At 35.6% G+C, this 27,320-nt stretch overlaps 2 protein-coding genes across 3 annotated transcripts; one reads left to right on the top strand and one right to left on the bottom strand.

Annotated features, from left to right (window-relative positions):
• Positions 1-2,072: 2,072 nt before the first annotated feature.
• LOC111788537 (2-oxoglutarate (2OG) and Fe(II)-dependent oxygenase superfamily protein) lies at positions 2,073-3,768 on the top strand. The gene is made up of 2 exons (XM_023668884.2): positions 2,073-2,912; positions 3,234-3,768. Exons 1-2 carry the CDS (start codon positions 2,115-2,117, stop codon positions 3,543-3,545), a joined length of 1,110 nt encoding a protein of 369 aa, XP_023524652.2. The 5' UTR covers positions 2,073-2,114; the 3' UTR covers positions 3,546-3,768.
• Positions 3,769-4,132: 364 nt separating this feature from the next.
• Positions 4,133-24,890, bottom strand: EMB2771 (E3 ubiquitin ligase). 2 transcript variants are annotated; one of them, XM_023685026.2, is made up of 37 exons: positions 24,557-24,890; positions 24,278-24,341; positions 23,778-23,862; positions 22,671-22,957; positions 21,540-21,645; positions 21,293-21,453; positions 20,888-21,075; positions 20,728-20,797; positions 19,556-19,723; positions 18,962-19,452; positions 17,653-18,112; positions 16,912-17,250; positions 16,247-16,330; positions 15,610-15,702; positions 15,421-15,480; positions 14,990-15,088; positions 13,960-14,100; positions 13,240-13,320; positions 12,934-13,005; positions 12,709-12,780; positions 12,355-12,448; positions 12,187-12,269; positions 12,013-12,063; positions 11,149-11,226; positions 10,920-11,041; positions 10,675-10,835; positions 10,243-10,319; positions 10,058-10,171; positions 9,874-9,975; positions 8,879-9,019; positions 7,501-7,674; positions 7,203-7,266; positions 6,905-7,044; positions 6,675-6,832; positions 5,748-5,826; positions 5,414-5,512; positions 4,133-5,266 (listed from the first exon to the last, which is right to left on the bottom strand). In XM_023685026.2, the coding sequence occupies exons 1-37, from the start codon at positions 24,874-24,876 to the stop codon at positions 4,880-4,882; spliced, it is 5,565 nt and encodes a 1,854-aa protein (XP_023540794.2). In that variant the 5' UTR covers positions 24,877-24,890; the 3' UTR covers positions 4,133-4,879. The 2 variants fall into 2 exon arrangements, with proteins under 2 accessions (XP_023540794.2, XP_023540801.2); XM_023685033.2 differs by lacking the exon at positions 12,013-12,063.
• Positions 24,891-27,320: the final 2,430 nt, after the last annotated feature.

Below are 27,320 nucleotides of genomic sequence, written 5' to 3'. Positions count from 1 at the left end.
TGGCTTTTCTTTGGGGTTTTTAAAAGACGTCTGCTAGGGAGAGGTTTCCACACACTTATAGAAAATGTTTCGTTCTCCTCTCCAACCGACGTGCAATCTCACAATTCACCCCCTTTCGGGGCCAACGTCCTCGCTGGCACTTGTTCCCCTCTCTAATTAGGATCTCACCATTCACTCCCTTTAGGACCCAGCGTCCTCACTGGATGTTGGCACACGTTTTTCTCTCTAATCGACGTGGGATCTCACAATCCACCCATTTTGGGGCCCATCGTCCTTGCTGGCACACCACTCTGTCTCTACTCTCTTTGGGTCCCAACTTCCTTTCACCGCACGGTGTCACTCCCTTTGGGACTCAGCGTTCTCGCTGACACCCAAAAGGGAAAGCCAAAAAATGACAATATCTACTAGCTGTGGACTTAGGTCGTTACACTAAACGAGCACAGTAAAAGCACAAGAACAGAATCTATAAGCGGTGGAAAATCCAGAGCTTATAGGGAACTGCCTATTCTCCACATCCCAAACTTATCATTATCAAAGACATATGAAGCAGATGAGTTGCTGGTGGAAAAGAAAGTACAGAAACCCAATGCCCATTTGTGGTGGTATGCTAAACACAATCTAAATGACCCATAACATACCTCTGGGTAGGCAACTCCTTGGGAGCTGATATGCAAAACATGAGAATTCAGAAGAAGCACCCCAACCAGACAACAAACAACTTACAGGCTACCTACTACATTTGATTGCTACAAAATTCATTTAAACTTTTGTTAACCCAATTGGCAAACTAGAACATAGCTTAATTAACAGCCCTAGCACTGAGATAAAGAAACCATGCGATCTTTAGCTCAATGTAAGTGTCCCCATGATCGCACCAGAGCTCAAATGGGTGTGGAGCAAGTGAACGTTAAAAACCAGAAAGGGGGGGGGGGGGGGGGGGGGGGGAAATAATTGAAAACAAAAGAGAGGCGAGAGAGAGAGGAGTAAAAGATAAGGTTTTGGAGGGAAGAGGAAGGCCCCGTGCTATACAAAACCTGTTTTTTGGAGGGAAGAGGAAGGCCCCGTGCTATACAAAACCTGCACCAAACACTGCCTCACATTCCTCCAACACTCTGCCTCCCATAATACCTGCTGCCTCCCCAAATTTTTATTTTTATTTTTAATTTTTTTATTATTTTTCTTTAATATCACAAATTCCCATTAATTTAATTTCCTTTAATGCTCTTCTTCCCATTGCTAGCTGTCTATTTAGATTTTTTCCCCCCTATTTTTGTTTTTGTTTTCTACTTATTTTTATTCCTTTATTTTATTAATTTTGTTTTCCAAATGTTGGGGGATGGATATCCCACATCGGCTAATTTAGATAACGAACATGTGTTTATAAACAAAAAAAAATACTCTCTCCATTGATATGAGATCTTTTGGAGAAGTCCAAAATAAAATTATCAGAGAGGGTAGGGACAATATAAATATTTCTTTTTTAATTTTGACTTTTTTTTTTTAATTTTATGATTAGGAAAATGGAAAATTACGCAATAATTGGGCAATGAAAGTGAGGGGACAAAAAAGTCCCTGAAAATAGCACGACTCCCAACATACGTTCAAACTATCTAGAGGTAGTTTGAATTACTTTCTAATTTAAATACTTTTTAAAAGAATATTTATAAAAATATTATTATTATTTTATTTCATATTTAATAATCCATCTATTTACTCATTTCCTACTATAATTTACATTTATTTTATCAACGTTATTTTGAACCTTACTTTATTTTCTTAATTTTAATATTTTGATTGAAGAAATAATGTCTCGTGTTATTATTTTATAATTTAATTTCAAAAATAATATTCAAAGATTAAATACTACCATATCTAATAATTGAAATATTTTTTTAAGTATATAACTTTACACGTGTGAAGTGATTTGATATTAAATGAATAAAGCGACACATATTGGCGTTAGGCATTTTCGTCTTTTCCTTTTATGGAGTTGAAAAAGAAAAAGAAAAAGAAAAAGAAAATTGTTATTTTTTCGTCTTTATTTATTACCAACTCTGAAACATTTTTATTCATTTAAATATTCATTCCTTCGTGTTCTTCTTCACTTCCTCTCAATGGCTTCCTCAGTTGATCACAATAAGTTACCAAACATCTGCGGCGGCGCCACCGCAGCTCCTCCGCCCACCCCTTCCTCACAAACCAACCACCTCTCCACCTCTGCCGCTGCCGAAGCTCTCTCCAGGCTCCTCCATCGCCTCCCCCCCAAACTCTCTCTTCCTACGCGCCGTTCCTCGTCCGTTATATCACCACCAACGATTTCCTTCTCAGATTCTCCCGATGACGAGTTTTCCAGTAGGCTAATCTCCGCCGTCTCCGAATTCGGCTTCTTCCAAATCACTGATCATAAAATATCCTCGCATCTCGTTCTCTCAGCCGAGTCGGAGTCTGCCGCTCTATTCGACATTCAGGCGGAGAAGAAGGAAGCACTGTTTCCGAAGGACTGGGGATTTATAGGCGACGAAGACGAAGAATCGGACGGAGCCGGTGAATCATTCTGCTTCGATCCGAGGCTGTGCTTGCCTTATTCGGACGAAATTTGTTTACAAGCTTTGCAAGAGCTCGTGCCAGCGATGGAGTATCTCGGACTGAAGATCGTCGAGCCTCTATTTCGTGCGATTGGCCTCGAGAATCCAATCGGTGAGGATCGAAGCAGATTCCGGTCGCTGATATGGATATCGAAAGGTTCTCGAAGCGCTGAGCCGGCAGTGACCTGTGGATTTTACCCATACATTGTCGGATTGCATTATCAGAGCAAGAACCAGAGGTGTTCTGTATTAGGAGATTCCGGCTGGGTTGCGACGGCGGCAACGGCGGCGGATTCTGTGATGGTTTCAATCGGAGATATTGCGCAAGTAAGACTATACGCTGTCGTTTTGTTAATTTAATCTCTTTTTTTTTTTAATGAATAGAAAATGATAATTAATGGGTAAGGATATTTGATAATTAATAATTAAAAAGCTGTTTGATTGCACGAACTGAGAGGCATTGGTCACGTGCGTTCATTCGTGACAAATATGCTGCTTGTTTCACAAATCCACACAAACCTAATTTCTCGAAATTATTGATTTAATATTCTAAAAAGAAATTATTAGAGGAAGAGAAATTTAGCATTAAAATTTTGAAAATGTATTTTTAAAATAAAATTATTTCCGATTGTTTATCAAAATTTGAAGGTGTGGAGCAATGGAAAGGTAAAGAAAGTGAGAGGCAGGGCAGTAGCGGCGGCGGCGGCTGACGGCAGCGACAACTCAGGCACCATCTCAATATCACTACTCATTACTCTTCCTTTGGATACCCAAGTCTCTCCTCTTCTTCCACCGACCGACGAAAACACAGACGCAGAAGCAAAAGAGGACGGCGGCGGCAACGAGGCAGAGAAGAAAACGGCGGTGTTTCGTTCTTTTAGCTTTGAAGAGTACGCGTGGAAAGTGTATCAGAATCGGTGCTTTCTGCTCAGAGATCCACTGGCCGGATACCGAATCTGAATCGATGGATCGGAGAATTGCCCCATTGTTGATCAATCGACCCATTGAATTCCCACGGTTTTCTGCAGAGGCGTTGAGTACGTAGTTCTCCTTTTTCTTTTTCTTGTTTATTTTGAACAGTTTTTGGATTATTCTTGCGAGTGCTGTGTGATTTTGTTACAAATTTGAATAATCCCAAAAACAATATATTTAAATATTATATGGATAATCAACTTGAGGTTCATTTTTCTTTGAGAAAATTTGTGTTGGGTTTGAATTATAAAAAAAAAAAAAAAAAAAAAAAAAAAAAAAAAAAAAAAAGTAAATGATTTGTGGTTATGATAGTAGGAACTTAAAAAACTGACCAAAACAGATTTGCATGCCATTGTTCAACCAACTTTCACCACTAGACCAAACTCCACAAATCTATACGCTAAATAAATTTATAAATTTAATCGAATGATTTAAAGACTACCAATAAGAGTTTTATCAAATAATGACTATTTAAGAGCTTTTTATGAAAGAAAAAAGACTTACTGCCTTCACAACTTAGGTCTGGCAGCTGAGTGGGTGAAAATGAAGATTCATTCATCTCAAAACACACAGCATAACACAAATTGAATGAAATGTGTTTAGATATTTTGAAAATTCGCTGCTTGGCTTAAGTAGAGACATCACCATAACTTGCAAAATGAATGAAATGTTAAAAACAAGATTGCTTTTGACAGCAAATTTCAAACGGATATGCTTTTTAATTTACACAATAAAGCTACAACTACAAAAAAAGGGTGACAATGATTCAGTATCAATCCTGAACTTGTGCCCAGTTGAATAGTCAGGCTTGGCACCTACATCTTCACCTAGCTTAACCCGTAAACAGCCTGTTACTTCTCTTCCCAAGCTCATGGACTCGGTTTATGGAGCATAACGAGCAATTTGACTACACCAAATCTGCTACTTCTCTTTGACACTAAGGCATAACTATTCTACAAATATAGTCAACAGCTCCCACCAACATTGACTAATATCCACTGCTCACAGAACGAACAGAGCTATAAGACATTTCTGTTGAAGCCTGCATTGCTCACATTACCGCTTTTAGGTCAGAACTGAATCCCAAAAAACCTACTCAAATTGCAACCGAAGTATCCAAACCACTTGATCCCCCTTTTAACGGAGTCCAACTTCGTTCAAGTCGCCTAAACCTACTTATTCTACCTGGTTCGTTTAGTCCACAACCAATCAGTTCTTGACCATCTGAGAAGAAACTGCAACAATTAATATTATTTGGAGAGAATTTTCACCCACAACTCAACTCCCTTCAACTGACCTCATTCAGGTAGCATACAGGCAACTTAAACTGAAAATAAAGCCTTATCCATCTCGAGAATTGCATTTAAATGGGTTCGTGGGAATAGCAAGCTCAACAAGGGAACTACAGATGATGATTGAAATTTCGGTTTGATTTTTCGCATGGCTATCTTGATTAAAGATGAATCTGGTATGCTATACCACTGAAGATACCAAGATAGGAATACTGTACTTCTCACTCCTTGTATATCTCCACTTGGCCACCTTCCAGAATCCAAGTAATTGCGAAAATCATTCTTCAAGCTCTGACAACAACTTAGAATTTCTTCTACCCGCTTCCTGAGAGACCCCAAAAAATTAGACTGCACAATGCTGCCTCTTGAAGTGGTCAATTTTCCACTCAACAGAGCCTCATTATATGCTATCGCAAGCTGCAAGAAACATAAAATAAGAAGTCACGTTCTCCGATACATATAGATGTAAATTGTAAGAAACTGATAGTTGATAGAACTTTACTAAAATCTTTTATAGATAAACAATTCAAATGGATGATGGAGTGCCACGTAAAGATAGCCAACCTTTAGGTCAAATAAACAGAGTGAGTCACCAAGAATAACCGCACCACCCTTGGCCTGATCAATCATCAAAGAAACCGTTGTATATAATGACAAATAAACCTGCATTGGGGTAAACAGAAAACCACGAAGGACTTAATTCTCAAAGAACGAGTTGCAGCATCCACTTCAGTGGATAGCTTACCAAGCTACACTTTTCTACAATGTGTTAAAAATGACAAGGACTTCAAAAAAATGTAATAGAACTTCCTGCATATTTTCTCAAATTGGAAGACCAAATACATAGAGATGCATTAGAAGCAGTAAAGTTTTCGACTTTTCAACAGACTGCATTTACCTGCAAAAGAGCTGGTCTGTCCTTGCTCACACACTCAAACAGAACTTGCAAGCAAAATTCCTGAAAATCAACGTCCAATCTGCATTCATATGCTCATACCATTTATTATTGATACCTTTGGTTCAATAAACAGGATACTTTGAAAGAGAAAAAGTACTTAGCAGAGGAAACCAATGATATCAAAAGACAAAAGCTGGAATATACATGAATCAGTATTATTTGTCAGGTTCAATCGGTAATTTTTTTCCCAACTAACTGAACGACCTGGCCATTAGGCGGTTAGCTTACCTAATTCAAACCTATGATTCCAAATAGAATCTCTTGAGTTATAGTTCAAAATGCAAAATCATAATAATAATAAAGTTTGAAAGCACTTTATTCATGTTTAAGAAAAAATTAGTGTGGATCATCTGAAATTTTTAACTTCAGGTGTGCAGTTCTCAATCTACTGAGTTACTATTGAAGCTTATGATAGGGCATGATTTGAAGGCAAAAGCAAATCTACACATACTATCTTTACTATTTGTCAATGTACTTTTTTAGTTACACCACAGCTTTCCATTTACATCACAGCCAACCTAAGAAGCTTTACCAAGTCATGACCGACACCACCTGTAGAGCACATTACTTCATGATCTTAAGACTCAACTCGATGCCTCAAATTGAGTTTTTTACTCATGTGGTTAAAGTAAACTTGATTAAAATGGTCATGGTAGCAAAGAAAATAACTGTAATAATACAAAATGTCGTATGATCAAAATGGTCGAGTAACTAGATCAAAATGATTAAGGAAGAAAACTAAAATGTTGCCTAATCAAGGAAAATAGACATCTAAAACAAAAAGGTGAATGAAAATGTGAAGATTTGGACTAAGTAACGAACACACTGAGTTAGGAAATCCAACATATTACTAAATAGCCTACTTGCCTGCCATCCCATGAAGGGTCACAGCACAGTTGCGCAAATGCAATCAAACTAGGATCTGACGAGAAGGTACCAATCAACTGATCTACGCTTGCATAATTAGGTCTGCTAGGGCCACTATTACACAAATTGCGTGATGATAGACCCCTGGACCCAAAAACCTGTACAGAGAGAATTGCGTTATCCACAATGATACCACTAGAACTCTCAATAGATGCAAAGGATGAATTTACCTTGTGCATTACTCGTGATAACAGTGACTGACAGCCTATAGGGTCATCAATGTACGAACAAGCTCCAACTTTCTGCTTGATGTATAAAACACCAGAGCTAAATGGATTATTTTTGTCCCCAACATTCCACCAAGATTTATCTGGTGGAAAAAAATAGAAATTTAAGTATCTGATACACCAAAGAAAATAGAACAGAGAATAAACATGAATGAAAGTCATGGAACAACAAGGTAAGTAATTTTTTTAAAAAAGAATGAATTGGTATGTAAACAAGAAAGAAAAGAAGCCAACCACCAACCTTCGGGGGCAAGTTCTATTACTTGAGGCCAATACCGAGGACTACATATGCGTAGGGTCTTTAACTGTGAGAACAAATAAAATTGGATATTTAATTTCAAATAGAAGGAACAATGCAGACGCTTTTACATAAATTATTGCGGAAACAATGATAACATTGGTGGTCCACTATTTCACATGGACACATCTACATGTGGCATACAAATCAAAACAATGCAAAGGAAAATGACTGAAGGCATTTTTTTAGAAAATAAAATGTGCAGATCAGTCAATTCTCATATAGAACATCTAGAACTTACAGTAGCACGTTCAGGTAGAAGACAAGGAGTAACTTCACAGAAGGTAGTTTCGGCATAATACTCAGTTTCTGTTACAGTGATTTCAAGAGGAGCATAGACTGGCAGACCACTGTCTACATCCACAGTCTGAATCCAGCGAGCCTCAGTTGCAAGAACATATAAATGTCGGAATGCCTGACAAGAGAGAACCTTTCAGTAAAATATGCTATTGATTAAGTTTTTTTTTTTTTTCTTGGATAAGAAACCTGAACATGTACTGCTAGGGAGGAAAAGACTACTGATAACGAAAGTTAGAAAACACAGGAGAAAGATACACAACCACTTCTTTTAAGAGTAATTTCATTAAACGCAGCAAAAGTTTGGACCTCTTTCCATTGAATAAATACCTACTAGAACTACTTGTATTTTGAATATAAAGCTACAAAGTGACTTCACTCTCTCCTTCCCTGTAATGTATATTTGTATGAGCTACATAATGTGATAGACAATATATGAGAGAATGTTTCGATCCATTCCAGTACTCGAGTTTCATATATGTCTATACCTAAAACTATTAGTGTAAAAATACAATAATGAATAGAGGACAAGAAACTAATAAACTCCTATTTACAACAATAAACATGCTCTAACAACACATATGATAGTACTAATGAAGCATTATTACTTTAGTTTGGAGAACACACAAGTGTCAGACAGTATCAGACACTTGAACTAGAGTGTTCAATTATTATTTATTCTTGTTTGAAAATTTTAATGGGTTCATTCATAAAAAGAAATATAAGAAATTAATTTATGGGAGTTAAAAACATCATATTTTTGTAAACATATATAATATGTGAACTAAATGATTTCCAAGTCCCTACCACAAGACTAATAATGAGATTTTATCAAATCATAAGAACAAAATTCTAACTTTTAAGATAATAGGGACTAAATTCTAACTTTTCCAAACTATAGGGACTAAATTTATAATTTTATCTAAAAATATACAAATATATTTAAATATATACAGTTTCACAAATATATTTGCCAAGGCTATGGCCTTATTATCTTTTCATAAATTATGAATCATTGTATCAACATGATGAATCATCACCAAAAATATCGAATGCCCATGATCCATATTTGGGCAAGTGCTTCTCACATCAGACATACGCATCTTGATTGTTGGCCAGACTACGGAAATTTCCATTCGGAATTGGTAGCCGGTTATTATTTTAAGGCTGCAGGACTACCAGAGTGGTTAAGGGAAAAAAAAAAACTTCTCTCCATTACTTTCATAAGAAATTATACATTCCTTTCTCACTCTGCAGCTAGTTATAAGCTGTACAATAAGTAAATAAATAAGAGTAAATTATTATCCTATGAATAATTATACCTGGAGGTGACATCGATTGTCATTTGGACCAGTAGGCAAGCGTGGGTAAAGAGTTATTAGCAATGCAGCAACAGCACCGTTACTAGTTGAAAACGTCCGTGTACCTCCCCCAAGAAACAAGAATCCAATAGCTAAGCTTACCTGAAGATTATTTAGAGTTTCAACAACTATGAAGAGAATTTCATTTTATATAATTCAACTCAGTCTTCCATAAAACCATATTATCTCAGACAAAGAAACAATATCATAAAGTTGATATTGAGTTGATCATTGAATCTTACACAATAACCTATACTTCTGATCCCACATCGAGGTGCAACTATCAAATAACATAGAAATTACTGTAGGTGAAGAAACTTGCAGACTCACAACACTTATCCACTGAGTTATCTGATTGTTTTAGGGTACGATTGTTTAACTTTCCAACCAGTGATCTCTCAAAATCTTTTAAATAACTCTCCAATCTTCTTTCTGAAGTTTGAAATTAAGCATCATTGGAATAATACAAAGCTTAGCCTCTAATTTTTCAATCTTAGATATCAGGTGTGAGCTTGACGATCCGTAAGAAAAGCCAAGAGTAGAAGCAGAAGAGGAAAAGATGATCGATTGTATCTTCCTTTTTGCTAAGAACACGCCAGCTGAGGCTAAGAAGGTGTTAATTTTCCTTTTCAAAGAACAAAATAGGCTGTTCATACTCTACTTTGTTCCCATTGATTCAACGCTTACGTGAACTCCTCAACATAGCTGTTTACTGATTCATTTTGCAAGAGAATGTCAAAATTAAGTAAGCGTTTGTTTCAGACAGTCACACATTCAAGTAGTCCTTTCAATTAATACTTTGGAAAGGAAAGCTTTAGAAACAATGACATGCATGATCAATGACCTAGTTTACACCCTTCAGTATCAGTAAGATTTTACATACTTATAGTTGATTACAAGGATCCTTTTAGGTTTACATGTAGAAAGCAAGATCCAAATTAACTTAGAAAACTTACTGCCATCTGAATGCCGTAGTTAGCATGACCATCAGTAGAATTTCTACTGCGCAAGAATCTTAAGAGGCGAAAGGTTTGTAAATTTCCAGAGCCAGCCATTACCTGTTCACAAAGTCATCACCTGGGATTTAAATCCTACATTTATGAAGATGGGTGAGAGGAAACAAAGAAAGATTCTGCTTACCACGGACAAGGAAAGAGCAATTAAATGGACACATGTCTCCAAAGTGCCTCGATCAATGTAGCGAGACAATCCCTTTGGGAAGGGACTTTCCTTCTCTATGGAGATAGGTTTGATCTGCAAAACAGGAAAAATGTCATACAAGAATTAAACGGCCTAGAGGTGCAACAGCTAGTTCAGCGTCTGACCTCATTTAGAAAGTAGACGGCATAGTTATAAAGTAACTCCTGCGCATCTCCATTCTTTGTACCAGCAAACCTCAAACCTGTCCCAGAGCTCACAATTAAGACTCCCAAGTTTACATGTAAAATGCTTGTCTCACAATAATTTAAAGCAAGAAGGCCAAATTCTAGATTTCTTGAATATGCATTAATCAAAGATAGGTAGGATGCTCTGAAGAAGCACGGACATGGACATTCAGCAATAATATGGAAGAACATGAAGATGAAAAGAAAATAAGGCATAAAAATGCTTGTAGTTACATGCATGTTTCGTGCACATATAAGATGCTACCAGAGGTGCATTTCTGTTTGACATATATCACAAGTCTCAGTGAGATTTAAGCAGAAACACACGTGACTATTGTTGGTCATATTAAATCCATAAAAATGACATCTTACCAATAGAAATACATGCTCCGATTATTATGTTGACATAAGCTTGAACAAATGCTTCGGCATCCAATTCATCATTATCATTATCATCACTCTTGAGGCACTTGACAACATTCTTAACAATTTCAGGAATCTGAGATTCGACCCAGTTTCTGGATGGATGAACCCTACAATAGTTTATTTCATCAACATATGATCTTAATGAAGGAATAGGACATCTGATTGCTGCAAATCTGATTAAAAATTGGTACCTGCTCCACATTATAAGATTTCGAGCTATGACACGAATCATGATAAAGTCAGGTCTCACATATTGCAAGTCAAAATTTGTCTTAGGGATGGATAGCTTTGACATAATCGCAACTGATTCAGTCTGTCAGACACGCCAAGCAGAAAACAAGTTTAATTCCACTCATGCATATAATTATATTATTTTATGCTGTTTCAGACCAGCAAAAATAGATAGTTTCATATAATTACTTTCAAGAACATTAACGCGAGAGCAATAGTAGCTCCAGGGGCAGTGACATCAACGTTGACCACGGTCCCATCCACCATCTAAATGAGAGCAAGAAAACAATATATCAGATTGCTTGCACTAGATACACATTTCATTGACAATATCTGGATGAAGGATTATTTTAGAGAACAGTAAGTACAAAAATCAACCCGTATTTTTTTAACAAGAAATGAAAGTTTTCATCGATGAAATAAGACTAATGCTCAAAAGTGACAAACTCCACAAGGGAGTGAATAATAAGAAAAAAAGGCATACAACGGAGAAGTAAAAGCATGTAAAATGAGACATCAATCTTGGATAGAATGCCCAGCAAAGAGGTTGGTGAGAGCACAGAAAGAAGAAGCCTTCAAACGAGCCTAAATGAACCGATCTGACCAAAGAGGATTCTTGTTATTGAAAATCCTTTGATTTCTTTCAAAACTAACTATCAATGCAGAAACTTTTAACCATATTGATAAGAGTGATGGAGAAGACAACTTGCTCCTTAAATACGACAAAGGAATTTGAGGAATCATAAATACGTGGTTGGATTCTTTGAGAAATTCAAGAGTCCAACCTTAATTGATCCAATAAGATGAAGAGTCGTGCAAAAAAATACCAATAAAGGATTTTAAACATCATATTCTAACGTCACAGTTAGATTAATCAACTCTCAAGAACCCCATCATCGATGCATTAAATGTTTCTTAACCACCAGCAACTCTTCATGCAAGGGACCTAAGAAGTAATAAATAACTTTTCCAAGGAATCTCCAGTAATAGAACTCCCACCAAGGACTCTTCAAACAAGGAAAAAATTGAAACTATTCCTTAACTTCATACAACCTGTGTGATCATACGGTTGTGCTCCTCTGTAGAGAAAAGAGAAATTTCTGGCTAAAGAATAAGACAGGAACAGATTCAGATAAACTATAAAATCAAGTTCATCATACCTTGCAATTTTTCAGTTTAAGAGAAGTACAAATAACAAAATAAAAGATCAAGAGCGTGAGACCTTACATTACAAACTTCTTTTCCACCAATGTAGTTGAATAATCGATCAACTATTGAATCTGTAAAACCAACTGATTCTTTGCCTCGACCTTCATTTGACAGAACAAATTTTAGTATTTACTGTTCACACCTTCAGTTTCCAATTCGCAATGATTAGAATAAAACTAATCATACCCAATGCAACAAGACCCAAGGAAAAGCCTGCTGAAACAGCATAACCCTCTCGTTCAAGGACATTATCACCTCCACTTCGCCGGCCTATTTCTCCCTGTAACATAAATATCAAACAGGTAAGATTTAATGATGAAAGAATACAATTTTTTTCTATTTCAATATATTTATATTTTTTTTTAAATGAAGAAGAATAAGTCTAACTAGGTATAAGTACGTATAGACACCCCCCCCCCGAAAGAAAAAAAAAAGGACACAAGATGCAGGGATAATTCACCCAAACATGTAACCAGCAAAATTTTCAATACTTGGGTTGGATGAAGAATAATGTAACTTTACAGAAATCCCAGAAAATACCAAAAGTATCTGCATTGTTTGTGGATGTGCTGATCCTTCATAAAGAAGTCCCAAGGACATTAGTGCTGCTGACTGGAAAAAGAAAGAAATACATGGTCAAAATCTACTGATTGCCATAGATAGAGATATAGTCATTAACTGTGGGTTAATCTCTACAAAAAAAAAAAAAAAAAAAAAAAGAAGAAGAAGAAGAAGAAAGAAAGAAAGAAAGAACTATATGTATACCTGCAAAAGTGTTGGTAACTCCAACTCTGAGTAGGAATATGGATGGCGTGAAGGTATATGAACATAGAGAGACTGGCACATAATCACAAGTTATATATTGTCAAATAATACACATGAATAAAAAAGAACATATGACTGAAGAATACAGAAAAAGGTAGTTCAGTGGTAATACTTATATAACTATGGACAGTGCAAATTATAGCCATGGTTATCAGCAAAAGTAAAGAAGGTTGACAAGAAAATATTGAAAGACCAAACAAAAGACTAAAGAAAAATTTGAATCGTCAATAGAAACTGAGAATACACCTTAGATATTGAAGGTTGCATTGTGCCCCTGTAAGATGCAGCCAAGCCAAGCATCAATCCAACTGTTGTGGCTTCATGTTGCTAAAAGGAAGTTGAAGAAGAAAATTATAACATTAACTTCAGGACTGATCAAAAATGCCAAAACACAAATATAATTAAAGTGCAATTATGGCATTAAACTAATCCCATGTGGTATACTCATGTTATAGAAACAATGGAACGTGGTAATATGCAAACAACATGTGTGTGTGTGTGCGCGCGCGTGCGCAAAGAAGGATCAAAGTTAGAAGTTACACCATCAAAAGAAAATTAGACAGGTGAAACAACATAATAAAGACACAACAGTTGAGATTTATACTACAGATAATCTTATATACAATATGTTCTGTATTGCCTCAATTCCTCCCAACAATGCTCTACCCATAGAAAACTTTGTAGCTATTCTCCTAACCGGAGCCTAGGACTCACAACTTCAGGAGGTGGCAGGGAAGATGTCTTATCTTCCTTGTTTTCTTTCAATGGAAGTACTTTTTGCCTTCTTGAATGAATAAATGGCAGCACAGCAATTGGAATAACCAAAAGTGGTAAAGTTCAAGTGGGGTTCTGAAGATGGAGTTTGGATGCACACAAGATCAAGCAATTCAAGACTATGATTGAGTAGACTAACGCATCAGTATGAATTAGTAGGAATTTAAATTATTTGAACCAAGGACACCTTACCGGTGCATAGTATTGGTATATATCAGTAATTGTTAAAACACACAGATAACCATGTAATCCCAGAGCAAGAAGAAGTCCAGCATGAACGGCATTAGGCTCCTCAGGTCTATTATAAATAATCCATGTCCTCGACATCTTCCCCTGGAAATAATAATGTTGAAGAATCATTGAAGTCGATGATGTACTAGTAGCATATGACAAAGATATGAACATAAAACAGTTAATTCTTTTTAGAATAAATATTCGTATTAAAATCAAAAAAGAAAAAAGAAGGCTGAGGGAATAAGTATTGCCCAAGCTCAGGATCTGGAGCTCACGAAGAAATTCTCCAATAAGCTGAAATCAGAAATATTTGAAGAGAAACCACTTAATGTAAGGTCACCCATTGCTTTTTTTTTCTTTAAAAAAAAGGGAACAAAAGATAGAACCTGAGTTCTACACAAAGGTACGGAGAAGAAATTGTGCAGTGTTTAAAAGTGGTTCAGCTTAGACGTCCACTGGAATAATCAGTCAGTCGAGATTTTATTACAAGCCCTTCAGAAGAGAAAATAACAATCAACCAGGAATTTTCTCTTGATTGTTCAACAGCATAGGAGAATATGCTGTAGTAACTCACTTTGCTCCTTATTTCTCCTCAGAAAATTCTTCTATTCCAATATTTCTGTCTCCAAACTGCTTTCGTGATTCAATTTGACCATGAAAAAGCTAAATCTGCTGATCCCTTTTGGTACTCCAGCCAAATGGCATAAAATATCGTTTAACGAAAGGACAGTAATAAATAATAAATGGATATGAGGAAATAGGCAATAGCTTATTAAGGAATTTGATTCTTAATATTCTAACAAAGGGACAGTTATAAATAAAATTATAAATGGATGTGAGGAAAGAAGAAAATCGCCTAATAGGCACAACTTTCTTAGTCCTCAGTAAGTGCTTCATGTAATGTAACCACAACGAGGTAAAATATGAAATACAATGGACGGTAAAGAAAAGAATGGATGTTTTACTTCTAGAATGATTTAATTCCAACCTGGAGAGGGGCCAATCTTAGTCCAGCAGCAACGGCATTATGAAACTCAGGCCATGTTCTGATCTCTGCTACATTCCTGACATTTGGATCCAAATTAACCTGTACAGGATAGGGGTGGAGGCATGTGTTGAGAGAAGATGTTCGAAAAATATTCCAATCAAAAGGAAGATAAATAATATAACTAACACGCGTGGAAGTAAATGCAAGGTAAAGAGGAATTTTCCTTCTCACAAAACATTTCTTTCGTTCCATAGAAGGGAAAATATTTTTCCTTGGCTGTATAAGATGAATATTTATAATTTATGAGCAATGGATATCAAACTTTAGTATAGGGTTTCTTTTAGTAACTTTTGTAGCAAAATAATTTCCCATGCATACAAGTCAAGCGAATGATAAACTAAAAACATGATACAGCATAATCATACTCATACCGTTGCATTCTGTTGTGCAGGCAGCCGCCCAGCCAATACAAGCTTTGGTACTACAAAGGCCTACAGAAGTATTTTGACAGATCGATAAGAAAAATGCATCTCAGACAATATAATACAAGTTAAGCTTCGCAAATAGTAAAAAATCACATCCATCCAAGAAGGCTTATGCATGATGGAAAAAGGAAAAACCTCTGTTAGAAGAGTATATATGGTTGCAAGAGTAAATGCACCACGGCCAAAGGGAAGAGAAGTCGTCCTTTGCGCAAGTTGCCAGAGCTGGGCCTTTAGAAACAGAGATATTTATAAGTTGTTCAGAAATCATTAGCAGCTGAATAATATAACAATTATTAACAAAAGACGATTAATTTTATTTTCAATATAATAAAAAAACATACCAATGGAAAATAAAGAAAACAACTATACTGGAATAGATGATTTTCTCGAGTGTCAAAGGGAAGTAAATGTCACCAACAGAAAAAATGTCTGAAAATCCCCATTGAGTTGCTTAAGGCGTTTCAATTATTTATTGATATATCCCTACAGCATCTCTTTCAATGCTAAAAAATATGACTCTTTCTAAAACCCTAGCCTCACTTAGAAGACAAACCCCAAACTGATTAAAAAATCTTAGACAAGGCTCTGACCCCAAGAAAATCAGTTCATCATTATGAGAGAATACTCATTGTAAATTCGTGGGTTGGAATCCAAGACTTCAATAAAGGACAAATGATCAAGTAAATAACTATTTTCGCACTTCAACTATCATATACCTGATTAAGAGTTCTATGATTTAAAAGAGGAGACCAAAGGTTAAACATAGAATTACCTGTTGTAGGTCCTGATCGGAAGCACTAGGGTTAACAGATGTCTGAATTGCTACAGGTCTTGCAGAGCACAGAAGTCTTCTAACCTAGTAGAAGAAAGAACAGCAATGAAAATCCTAGAATATATCATGATATTGGAAAATTATTCAAACCAAGAAAGATCCAATCCCACCAGTCAATTGAAATTCTTGGCAACCACAAATACAGAAATGATGTTAGTTCAATAAAGATAATACAAACATTCTTGCAACAATAAACATGCAGTAGCCATCGGGTCCTAAGCATAACAATTTTTGGTTTTCCTTCCACAACGATTTCAATAAGGCTGCCTTGTTCCAGAACTTCTCCAGGTCTTTCTCTCATTCAGACTAGAAGCAAACTTTGTGGCTCCTTTCTATCGTTGCTATTTGTTGGGTTATCTAGCTAAAAGAGACAAGCATGTTTTTTGTGGAATAGAGAGCTCCTTTAATCAACTGGGGGAAGATGTTAGCTATTTTACGGCTCTGTGGGCTCTCAAATAAAACACGTGTTGTAATTATCTTTATCCTTTTACTTTGCTTCTGCTCTTATATAAGCTCCCACCCTCTGCTCATACCATTATCCTCATCAATACAACTCCCATTATATATCTAGAAAACGCATCCAACATTAGAGACAAAGCACATACCTCATTTAATCTTAGGTCCCGGCCATATTGCAACCGTGTGCTAGAGTTAAAAATATGCTCCATACCATCTGTTGTAGATCCTTCAATAGAATCTGCATCCTCAATCTTGCCGGCGTCCAGTCCCATTGTATCACAAACTGCCGAAGGGATTGTTACCGGATGCAGATGCAGCATGTATGGAGTAGACATAGAAATTAAATTCATATTTGTTTGTGTCTCAAATTCCTTATGTTTGCAAGAACGTGCCAAACTGGACATGGCCAAATCTTCCCGGCCAAGAAGTGCATATGCAGCAGCAGGCCAGTCATTTGGGGGAGATTCCCGGCACTTATCCAATGCCTATGAAGTTTAAAAGCCAATAGTTCAGATAAGTAAAATTGCAATTGAAGAGAATAAGAAACCAATTGGGGTAAAACGCCTAAATTGTTTTTAATAAAAATAAGAGGATATAGAGTTCACTGCATTGCCGTCCTTATAAAACATTAAAGCGATCGAGGATAAAAGAAATTCCTCTTTCATTTATTACCTAGAATAAATACGATCATTTTATTACCTAGAATAAATACATGCATATATGACAAAAATACTGAAATCCCGTAAACAGCACTACACATGCTATTTTCGGTTCATACATTATGAATTCTTGATATCTTTGAAACCAAAGCAATTACATGCATCAATTTCCAGACATGACGGGACGAACATCTTAAATAACGAAACTGCTTCTATAACATAACTTACGTGTCTCAAGGGAAGAGATACACCGGAAGGCAATAGGTCCAGCTGCTGCTGCCCAAATGCCTCCCCAACCATTGCTAAAACCACGAGCTCCTCATTTGTGCTATGTGATCCCGTTGCAATATTACAGTAAACACCGGTAGAGAGTTTTTTCTCTATCTGCTTTGAACCAGCTAGCAAACTATAGAACGAGACTATTTTTCTTGACCAGCTTACCACAGAACTTTCCTCATTAAGGATTAAAGATGGCAGATCAATTAACTTAGCAGAAGTATGACCATGTAGCAAGCAATTCTCCAGCCATCTGAATAAACTAGGAGGCTTTTTCTGAGAGCTTGTGGTCATGCAAACTCCAACTTGTTTAGCAAGAGAAGGGAAATCGCGAATGTAATGATCCAAATAGCTTTGCTGACCCAGAAACCATGAGATATCACATAATAATGTAGACAGAAGTTCCAAATCCCTAGGAAAAAAATAATTAGGGACGAATAAAGTAGAATAAATGCACAGAAGTGAAAAAAAAAGAAGTATTATGACTCATGTATACAGAAGGTTCCGATAAAACTGCAACTGCAATCCTTTAAAAGCACTAAACCCCAAATTCATTCGTCGGTGCAAGAATTATTAATATATAAATGCAGGAAAAATAATTGCTTTACGTGCATATTAAAGAAGACAACCAGCATTCTAGGCATGAAGAAAACACCCATCCTATTCAGATACTTAATGACAAACTTTGATTTCTTTTTTCAATACTCAAGTGCGTACACACAATTGATTTCGTGGGACAACTACCTAACCTTGTAACATTCGGTTGACAAGGAAATTCCTAGGAATCTAAAACCAAGGTAAATAATCATGGTTTGTACTCATTCCATATAAGCCCCTTAACATTTTTCACTAGCCTCAATGATCATTAAGCTAAGGAAACTCATAGGAACCTAAAAGGGGCTGGACTACTGTTGTTGGGCTGGTTTTTCATGTGTCCTTGTATTTATTTTCATTATTTCCAATGAAAGTTTTGTTTTTCCTAAAAAATATAACCATTAGGCCAACTTATTCTAAATAATAACAAGACGTGACTTGAGGCTATTATTGGTTTCCAAGTAAGGAATCACAAAGCATCGTGCTTTTCAATTATAATTTTGAAACTAGAAGTTGCCAATCCTGCAGAATACTGTATGAACACCACTTCGCTGGAGTGACTACCTCTCACTCGCTGGATAACGGGTTATTCAAATATTAAAGCAACAATTTAAAAGAGAAGCGTAAAAGAAGCAACATTCACACGGAAAACAAAATAAAGAGTTACCTTTTACGAAGCTTCTCAAGTTTCAAATTCTCATATACTGCATGCAAACAATCAAGACTCTCTGCCAATAACTGGGAGTAAAACGGTTTTTCTGAACTCTGGGTACTGTCTAGAGTTATGCAAGAAGGCTCCAATTTGTGTGTGTCACTTGACGTTCCAAACCACGTACCATTTATAAAATTACGTTCCCCGAAGCTCTTGTGAAAATTGCTGCTCACTAGAAACTCCCATGATGTGCGTGGCTTCAAATTTGAAAGATCTTTCTGGAGACCATTATACTTCTTACATATTTGCATAATAACACTGCTAAAGGAGTCCCATTCTGTGGTCAACATAGAGTTGGCCCCTGCTGAACTGGAAGATTCTCCATCTTCCCAAAGAAGACCAAAAAAGTGATTGTAAAAGGATGAAGTAAGCCCCTGAGACAATGCTGCAATGCAATCACTGACCAACAAAGACAAAGGACTTCTGCGTAATGAACACCTAAATATCTGCAGAACAAAAAATTAATAGATCTGCTAAAGTCACAAAGGCCCCAAAGAAATGGGAGAAGGAAATGATAAATAATGAACAACAGAAGACATAACAGCCTACCTGACCATTGTTTGTTATTATGTTGAGACGCTCCTCAACGGCATCAGTCAGTTCAATTATTTTGGACTCATGGGAAACAGATGCTGAATCAGGAAGGTCTGAAATGTGGGTTAACGGTCCTTTACACACAGGTGGTAGCATGTAACGGCACAAGCATTGCTTTCCTGACTGCATATTGCCAAATGTATTTGATTATGAACTTCACTTCGATGCGAACTTTATTTAAAAAAAGTTCAATCCACAAAAGGAAAATAGAAAGATGAGGTGGGCAAAAGATTATCAAAAGCCAAGGTAAATTTGAAAAAATGTTGCATGAAAAGTCTTTTTCATGGTCAGAAACTTTCGTGTCAAGAAAAACACGTACTTTAATACATGGCTAATAATTTCTCCATTTAGCTTTTACAAGTAAAACTCACATTATTGTGAACAACAAATTCTAAATGATGTAAACCTGAATGCTGCAGTATCTCTTTCTTTTAACTAAAGAACAAATAGTTAGCATTAGCTGAACAGAAGTTATTCGACCATGCATTGAAATCATACCAACATCAAACCCATTCCCATAAACCTTGGGGAAGTTACCTAGTCATTCCTCAACATAAAAGGAGGAACCACTAGGGAAAACTTCTGAACAGTTGAAGTGCTCAAAGAGATTCACTAAAAAAATTATTTTTCGCGGTCAGTTTCTAGTTGAGGTGTGTTTTTTTTTTTTCAAAATAAGTTCTCATTTCACTGTCCAAATCAATATTCACCATTATTTTAATAGCAATTGGGCCACCTTGTTGACCCAAGACACAGATAGGATCAATGTCACACAATTCAATATGTGCTCACTGCAATGACATTCCTGCCTTTAACTTTCAGCCCACCCAAGCTGAACATAGCCCATTTTTCTAATAGGTTATTCTAAATCTCAAAATAAAAAATAAAAATGCTCTGGTGGTTTGTTGATTTTCTTCCTTTCATCCAAGGAAAGAAAAATATGCTTAGACCTTAGCAAGATAGAGATTCTGACCAAAAAGGAAGCGTAGGCACATACAACAAAGCATGAGGAAGGGAAGATGCAAGAAAAATTCCCAAAAATGTTCGTTAAAAAAACATGGAAAAGAGAGAAGAGAAAGGGAAAAAAAAGGTCCCAACTATTCAGTACCATAAGCACTACTAGAACTTACATATAGAAAAAGAGTACTGTCTGGCGCCAAAGCTATGATATCTGAATAAGGCAAAAGGCCCACCTTAACTCTGGAAGAGAAAAAAATGCAGATGCTTATCTTCACATAGTGGAAATACAAATTGACCAAGAAAATAAACAAAAAAGAGCAATTGCTCTACCTTGGGCGCGTTACACGCACAGATGCAGCTGCAATGGCAGATATGCTCCAACTCATGTCAGGTTTAACCTCGAAGAGTATCTCATTATTTATTTCAGCACTCTGAAGCCTTATACACAACAACTTCTTTTGTTCTTTATGAAGAAAACATATAATAGGAGAATTGTCGTCGTCGGTCGCTAAAAAAACCTATTTAACAATTTGCATAAAAAGTCAGGCAAGGGACAACAAAACTATAAAAAAAAAAAAAAAAAAAAAAAAAAAAAAAAAAAAAAAAAAAAAAAAAAATGATAGTATATATACATAAAGATCAAACAGTGTAGATCAAATATTATTAAAATATAGAAACCATTATGTAAAATGTCTTTATATAACTATGCAAAGAATGTACTGAGTAAATTATTACCTTACAAGCAGCAGTATGGGCACCCTTCCCCTGCCATATTCTTTGAAAAGATAAATATTTTGGCAATACACCATGAGGGACTGCATCCGATGAACTAATGTTTTCCATTATGTGGTTGGAATTCATGTAATGTGCAACCCACACAGAATGTTGCATTTTTCCTACACATAAGATGATAACATGAATGGTATATGTAGGCATAGATGTCTACAATGTAGAAGGAATAAGCAAAATGATATTAATAAACCTCTGTTATAAGATGCCATCAGAGGAATCTGATCACTTGTCCAAATTGTTCTTTCATCAAACTCCTTCATGATATTCAGCTTTCCTCTTTCCTCGATATAAGTTGGCTGCAGTAATCAACAAAGTTTATCTCGAATCTTTTTTTTTTTTTTTTTTTTTTTGGTGGGGTGGGGGGGACAGTAAACAACTTCAGTGATATTTAGAAAGTTACATAGTTTGATTCCCTTTAGGAGTTAGCAAGAAAACACCCAATAATTAACCAGCAATGCATACTGAGAAGAAGCTTGAAAGTTAGCAATATCTATCCATCCCTCCCACTCCAAGAAAAATCTTTGGTTTCTATACCAAAACACCCAGATGATGGCTTTAATGGCATTAATAATGCTCTCAAGTGTAAGAGAGTTTCCTATTTTAATTTATTTCTTAGTACTGTTTCATCTTATGTAAGATTCCCTTGCACTTAATTGTCATAACTACCAATCACCTTAAACATTCTTCTTAATGCGACCCTCCAAATTCTTTAGTTTCCACAAAATTTCAAAGTTTGCAACTTTAGTGCTCTCCCAGCCAGCTATCCTTAACCACTTATACCAACTCCTTAATTAGTAGGCAAGTGTTGACAAACTGAAAATATGAAGGACCCCAAGACAAATTCTTATGATTCACAATTTATTAACTGTCCTAGAATCCCCAAAACAAGAAGCCCACTCATTTGACACTAAGAACTTATCAAACAAGATTGAGTTGGTTAGCCCTGCATATTGTGACCAGGTAAACTTCTCATTAGCAAAAGGAATTTTTAATTGACATGAGCCTTCTATTGACATAAATTTCCTCATGTCTAGTACCAGTTTGGCTTTAATAAACAAATAAACATTTTATACCATGTGTCGTCCTGTCTCCATCAAAATTTTCAGAAAGCCAGTAGGTATCATAGAAACCTCTCCCATACAATAAATTATTAAGAAATAGTAATAAATTAGAGGAGATAGAAAACCCATGAATCCCCGTCTATGATGAAAATTTTATAAAATAGCAAGACTAAATTAAAAAGTATCATTAAATGAGAGAAGAAAACGCTATTAATACAGAATGTATTTCAAGTAAAAAAAAGATAGCCATCGAAAGAGACCTGTGGTGATTCTAAAGGATCCTTCAGGATGAGATGTGTGGATATAGAACTTGTGTCACCTTTGAAAATATGATCAAATGTACTAGGAAAACTGGCATTGCTTTGCGGACTATATCCAGTTTCTCTTCTAGAACGAGCGACATCACGTATCCCTACTAATGGGCTTGAGGATGAAAATGGAACATGAACAGGGGAACTTGCCTCAACTGCTTGTTCCATCAATAGACCAAACGGAAATGACCATATTGATGTAATGGTGCAAGAAATAGGAATCGTTACAACTTCACCTGTCAAAGAAAAATAGCATTTCATTTTTATCGGCAAGCAGAATTCACCTATTAAATTTGGAGAATAAAGAAAACCAATCAAATCAGAAAGAATAGGCTCACGCTTGATTTCATAACTTATTATATAGGAATATTGTGTGCCTTATTATATAGGGACTGGACTACCTACCATATAAAATTGGTGGAAACCTTTTCTTCCAGTTTTTTGCAATTTTATAACTGTTCTATTCTAGAATATAAGTCTATGCTTGCTCCTCAGCATTCCAAGGTATAAAGACCCATCAGTTCTCATGAAATTTTATCAATAGACCACATAACTTTTTATAAGATAAGAAAAAATAACTTTCATGAAAGAAAGGATTGCTGTAGAACGACTTTGATTTTAAAAGAAAGAGGATAACTGGATAAGAAACAAGAACTTCCAAATGAAAGAATGAGATCGAATTAAAGTTGAATAAGGCATCCAGTTTTGACGAGAGCATACACAAAAAGCATGCATGTAAGGTGGAAGAATCTTAGCTTGATGCTAAGAACTTTGGTTGAACCTGAACAGGCCATCACACAAATACAAGGAGCAGCTCAAGTACACTAACGTCAAGTATAATATTAAAGCATCTATAAATTTTTCATCGTTCTTTGATTCCATCCCAACCATATCTTATAGTGGCAGAAAATGCAGCAAAGATATAAACGCTTATAATCAACACACGTGTGCATATATATTTTTTCTTTTCTTTTAGATATGACATAAAGAGAAATGTTAAAAGATGCGTCAAAAACTAAACAATGTTCGTCTTTGGATGTCTCTTGGTCGTTTTACCTGATGTGTTGTAGATTGTTAACGAAGCAGATTGTAGGACACAAAGAAGAGCTTCAGTCATATCCCCCAAACGACACCAGCAAACCTATTTTGAGCCAAAAACAAAGAAGCGGTTGAAGAAAATTAAGCAGGTATAAAAGGTATTAAATCAGATATCAAGGAAATTTGACTTAGATCACCCCCTCGCTGCTGTGCTGAAAACAGTAACTTGAGAAAAAAGATGACAAAGTCGTCTGTTCCTATAACTAAGAAATATGTTTAAGAATAGACGCAAAATGCTGAACCTGTTGACTTAAAGTATAACCATCAAGGTAGAGGCCACTTGTCTTTAAGTCATGACCTCATAAGAATTAAGAACTGACCCAACAGCAAGCAGGAGAATCATAAGGAAGATGACGGGAAAGAGAAAGGGAAGAAACTGAATGCCGAAAAAATGAAAATCTCATCCAGTACAAAATTGTATGTCTAGAAAAAGAATTTTGAACTGGAAAACGAATTACCTTGATAATTGGAGATGGTAAGGTAAATCTCTTGAACACTCTCGCACCAGTAGACCAAATGATTCTGCCATGGACAAGAACCAATTCACTCAATAGTCAAGGACCAAACCAAGAAGCATAACTTCAAAACAACTCAGCTACTTAACAAATTCCATCGACGAAAGCAACACAGTCCAACGAACTAATTTAAGATTATTCCAATCAAATACAGCATTCTGCATTTCAACTCCAGTTTCATCAACAAACTGAACTGAACTGGAAATTAGAAGTAACATTTACCGGTTTCCTCTAATAAAGAGCTCGTGATCACTTTGATTGCTAGTGGAGAGGCAGGATGCAATGGTACCGTCAGTTTCATCGCGCTCCCGAGCAATTTCGGGATCGAAAAGAAAGTAATCGTAGTGGTGAGGAACACTGTGGGCGGGCTTTCCATCGAGAGCTTCGGCGATCAAACCAAATGGCTTGAAGTTGCCAAGCACCGTCAGCTGGCGAACGCCCGGCGACATTTCTTGGAGGAGCCGCAACAATGGGCGCGGGACTGGAGTGTCGTCTTCTCTCCCGCGCTCTGTTTCTGGTTTCATTCTTTTTCTTTTTTTCATTTTTTATATTTCTCAAGATTTTCATTTTTCCCCTCTTTTTCGTTTTAGATATTATTATTATTATTTTATTTATTATTTTGGCTGTTCAAGTCTTGCAGAAGCGGGTAGCGATAGTGGCATGACAAGTTTTAAATTGATAGAACCCTAGAGTTTGGTGTTTGGATGCGCAGATAACTAATTCTTGTCCACGCTAAAAATCCATCCCGTCCCGCTCGACTGGATTTTTCCTTTTTTTTTTTTTTTTTTTTTTTCATTTATAGATCAGCTATTGTGGATATTAAACTTGTTGATGGTATAAAGTTTTTATAAGTTCGAATTATATTTAAATTATTTTTTTTTCTCGCTAAATTCACTTTACATTAAAATAAAATATAATAGTTTATTGATGTTTTTGCGAAAACTTATGGTACTACAAATACCTCTTTCTTATATTCACGTAATAAATTTTGTTTTATACATAATTTTTTTTTAATATAATTAAACTTTGTATGATTTAAAAACAACATTAACATAATTGACCACCGATATAAGTAGGGTTAATGTTGGGTTTTGGTTTGTAAGTCTAATTAGTTATCGAGCTCGTGTTCAAATTGGTGGTGGATTTTGGTTTATAGGCCTAATTAGTTATGGAACTCGTGTCCGCGTGTAGCATCCACCAACTTGTTACCTTGTTTCAAAGTCTCGTGAGCGTTTCAAAGATTAAAATGTAGCGTTTAATCCTGTGGGGTATTCTCTTCTAGATCTTTTGAATGCCCACAATGAAATATGACATTCTAGACTTGGTTCACCTTGGACCCAACCTTTCAACTTGCTTGGGTTTATTTGGGGTTGACCCATTCATCTTCTATGGGCTTGGATTGCTTGAGTTTGCCCAAGTCCTAACACTTTTACTCGCCACATGCCACGATCTTGCATTACTCGTTAAATGTCTATCAATAAACAAGTTATATTTTTTCGAAAGGTGATCTTGTCACGTTTATATATATCTTAACAAATTAATATATGAAATGATAATTAAAATCTCATTAGACGAGATACGGTCAAATTGACTGTATACTCAAATCTATATTTACGAAACATGTTACTTTTACCGAACATTTGAAAGGTTAGTAATAGTAAGTGAGTAAATTATTTTATAGTTTATATTTAAACTTTTGAAGTTTAAGATAATTACACGCGATTCTATCAAATATTCTAAATTTATTCGTGATATTACTTTTGGACGCGTCAAATTTACGACTACTTTTACGAAACACGTTTAAGATTTTAATACGTGATTTTATTAAATTTGAAAATGACGGGAGATTTTCTTCTAGAACCTTCTAATTAATTAATTTTTGAAAAATAAAAAACCAAACTAAGAATAATAATATTGATAGATAAAATGGAAAATTCAAAATGTTTTTTTTTTTCTTCTAAAAAGACGGAATTAGATTCTTTGGTAAACTAATATAAAAGTTGTACTAACAAGATTTTACAAAATCTATTTGGAATATTATTTTGCTTCAAAAAAAAAAAAAACACAATATTTCTATAATTAAAACAAAATAGAGATTTCTTTTAAAAATAAATATTATACGATTTAGAGGATCTAAGACGTAACTTTAATATAAGACAAGGGAAAGTTCTAGACACAAGAACAACATAAATCTGGATCGCACGACACTTATAGCAAACATCTCAATCAATCGTTTTGTATGTTCTTTCTTTTATTTGATTTTTATTTTTGAAAAACCAGTATTATAAATATCTAGTAGGGTTAATATGCATACCCATCAAACAGACATGCACCACACATATGTGAGGCTTAAATCATTTCTGTCTCGCACGTGTCATTTATATGTGGGGGCAACGTAGACAATAAACCTATTTTACTGAGGTATACTAATTTTTTTGTAGTGTATAAATGAGAATTTTGGTAACAAAGTCGTGTCGAGTTATATTGTTTCTTGATATTAAATGGATAACTAAAATACAAGTCATTCACATTCATACATGAAGTTCCATGACTGAGTTATAATACGTGCACTTATATTACGTTCGCATATAACATACATCATCAACAACTTTTGAACGTAGATTATAAGTTAAAAAATAAAAATAAGACTTAAAAGAAGAATAATTTATCCTTATCTTATCCTACAAGGTTACAATGTTTGACGAAGCTAAAAAGTCAAAAGCATAGGTGAAATATGGAAGATTCAAAGATCACATGCAATATTTGATTCTGGACTATTGAATTAGTCTGAACGCCAAAATAAATGCTCAACCGCCATTCCACCACAATGTAGGGCGCCGGAGCTGTATTTTGACCTTTTTAAGAAAACAGGGAAAAATTCAACTAAATTATTTTTAAATATATTTTAGTAAAATTATTCTTATATTTTCAATTAGTTTCCTATTATTTGGATTTTTGTTTCAATTTAGTTGTGAATTTGGTGCTT

This window comes from Cucurbita pepo, chromosome 1 (genome assembly GCF_057944985.1).
Source record: "Cucurbita pepo subsp. pepo isolate OVF chromosome 1, ASM5794498v1, whole genome shotgun sequence".
Classification (NCBI taxonomy): Eukaryota; Viridiplantae; Streptophyta; class Magnoliopsida; order Cucurbitales; family Cucurbitaceae; genus Cucurbita; species Cucurbita pepo.
The sequence above is the reverse complement of the archived record's forward strand: the minus strand, read 5'-3'. Positions and strand labels throughout refer to the sequence as shown.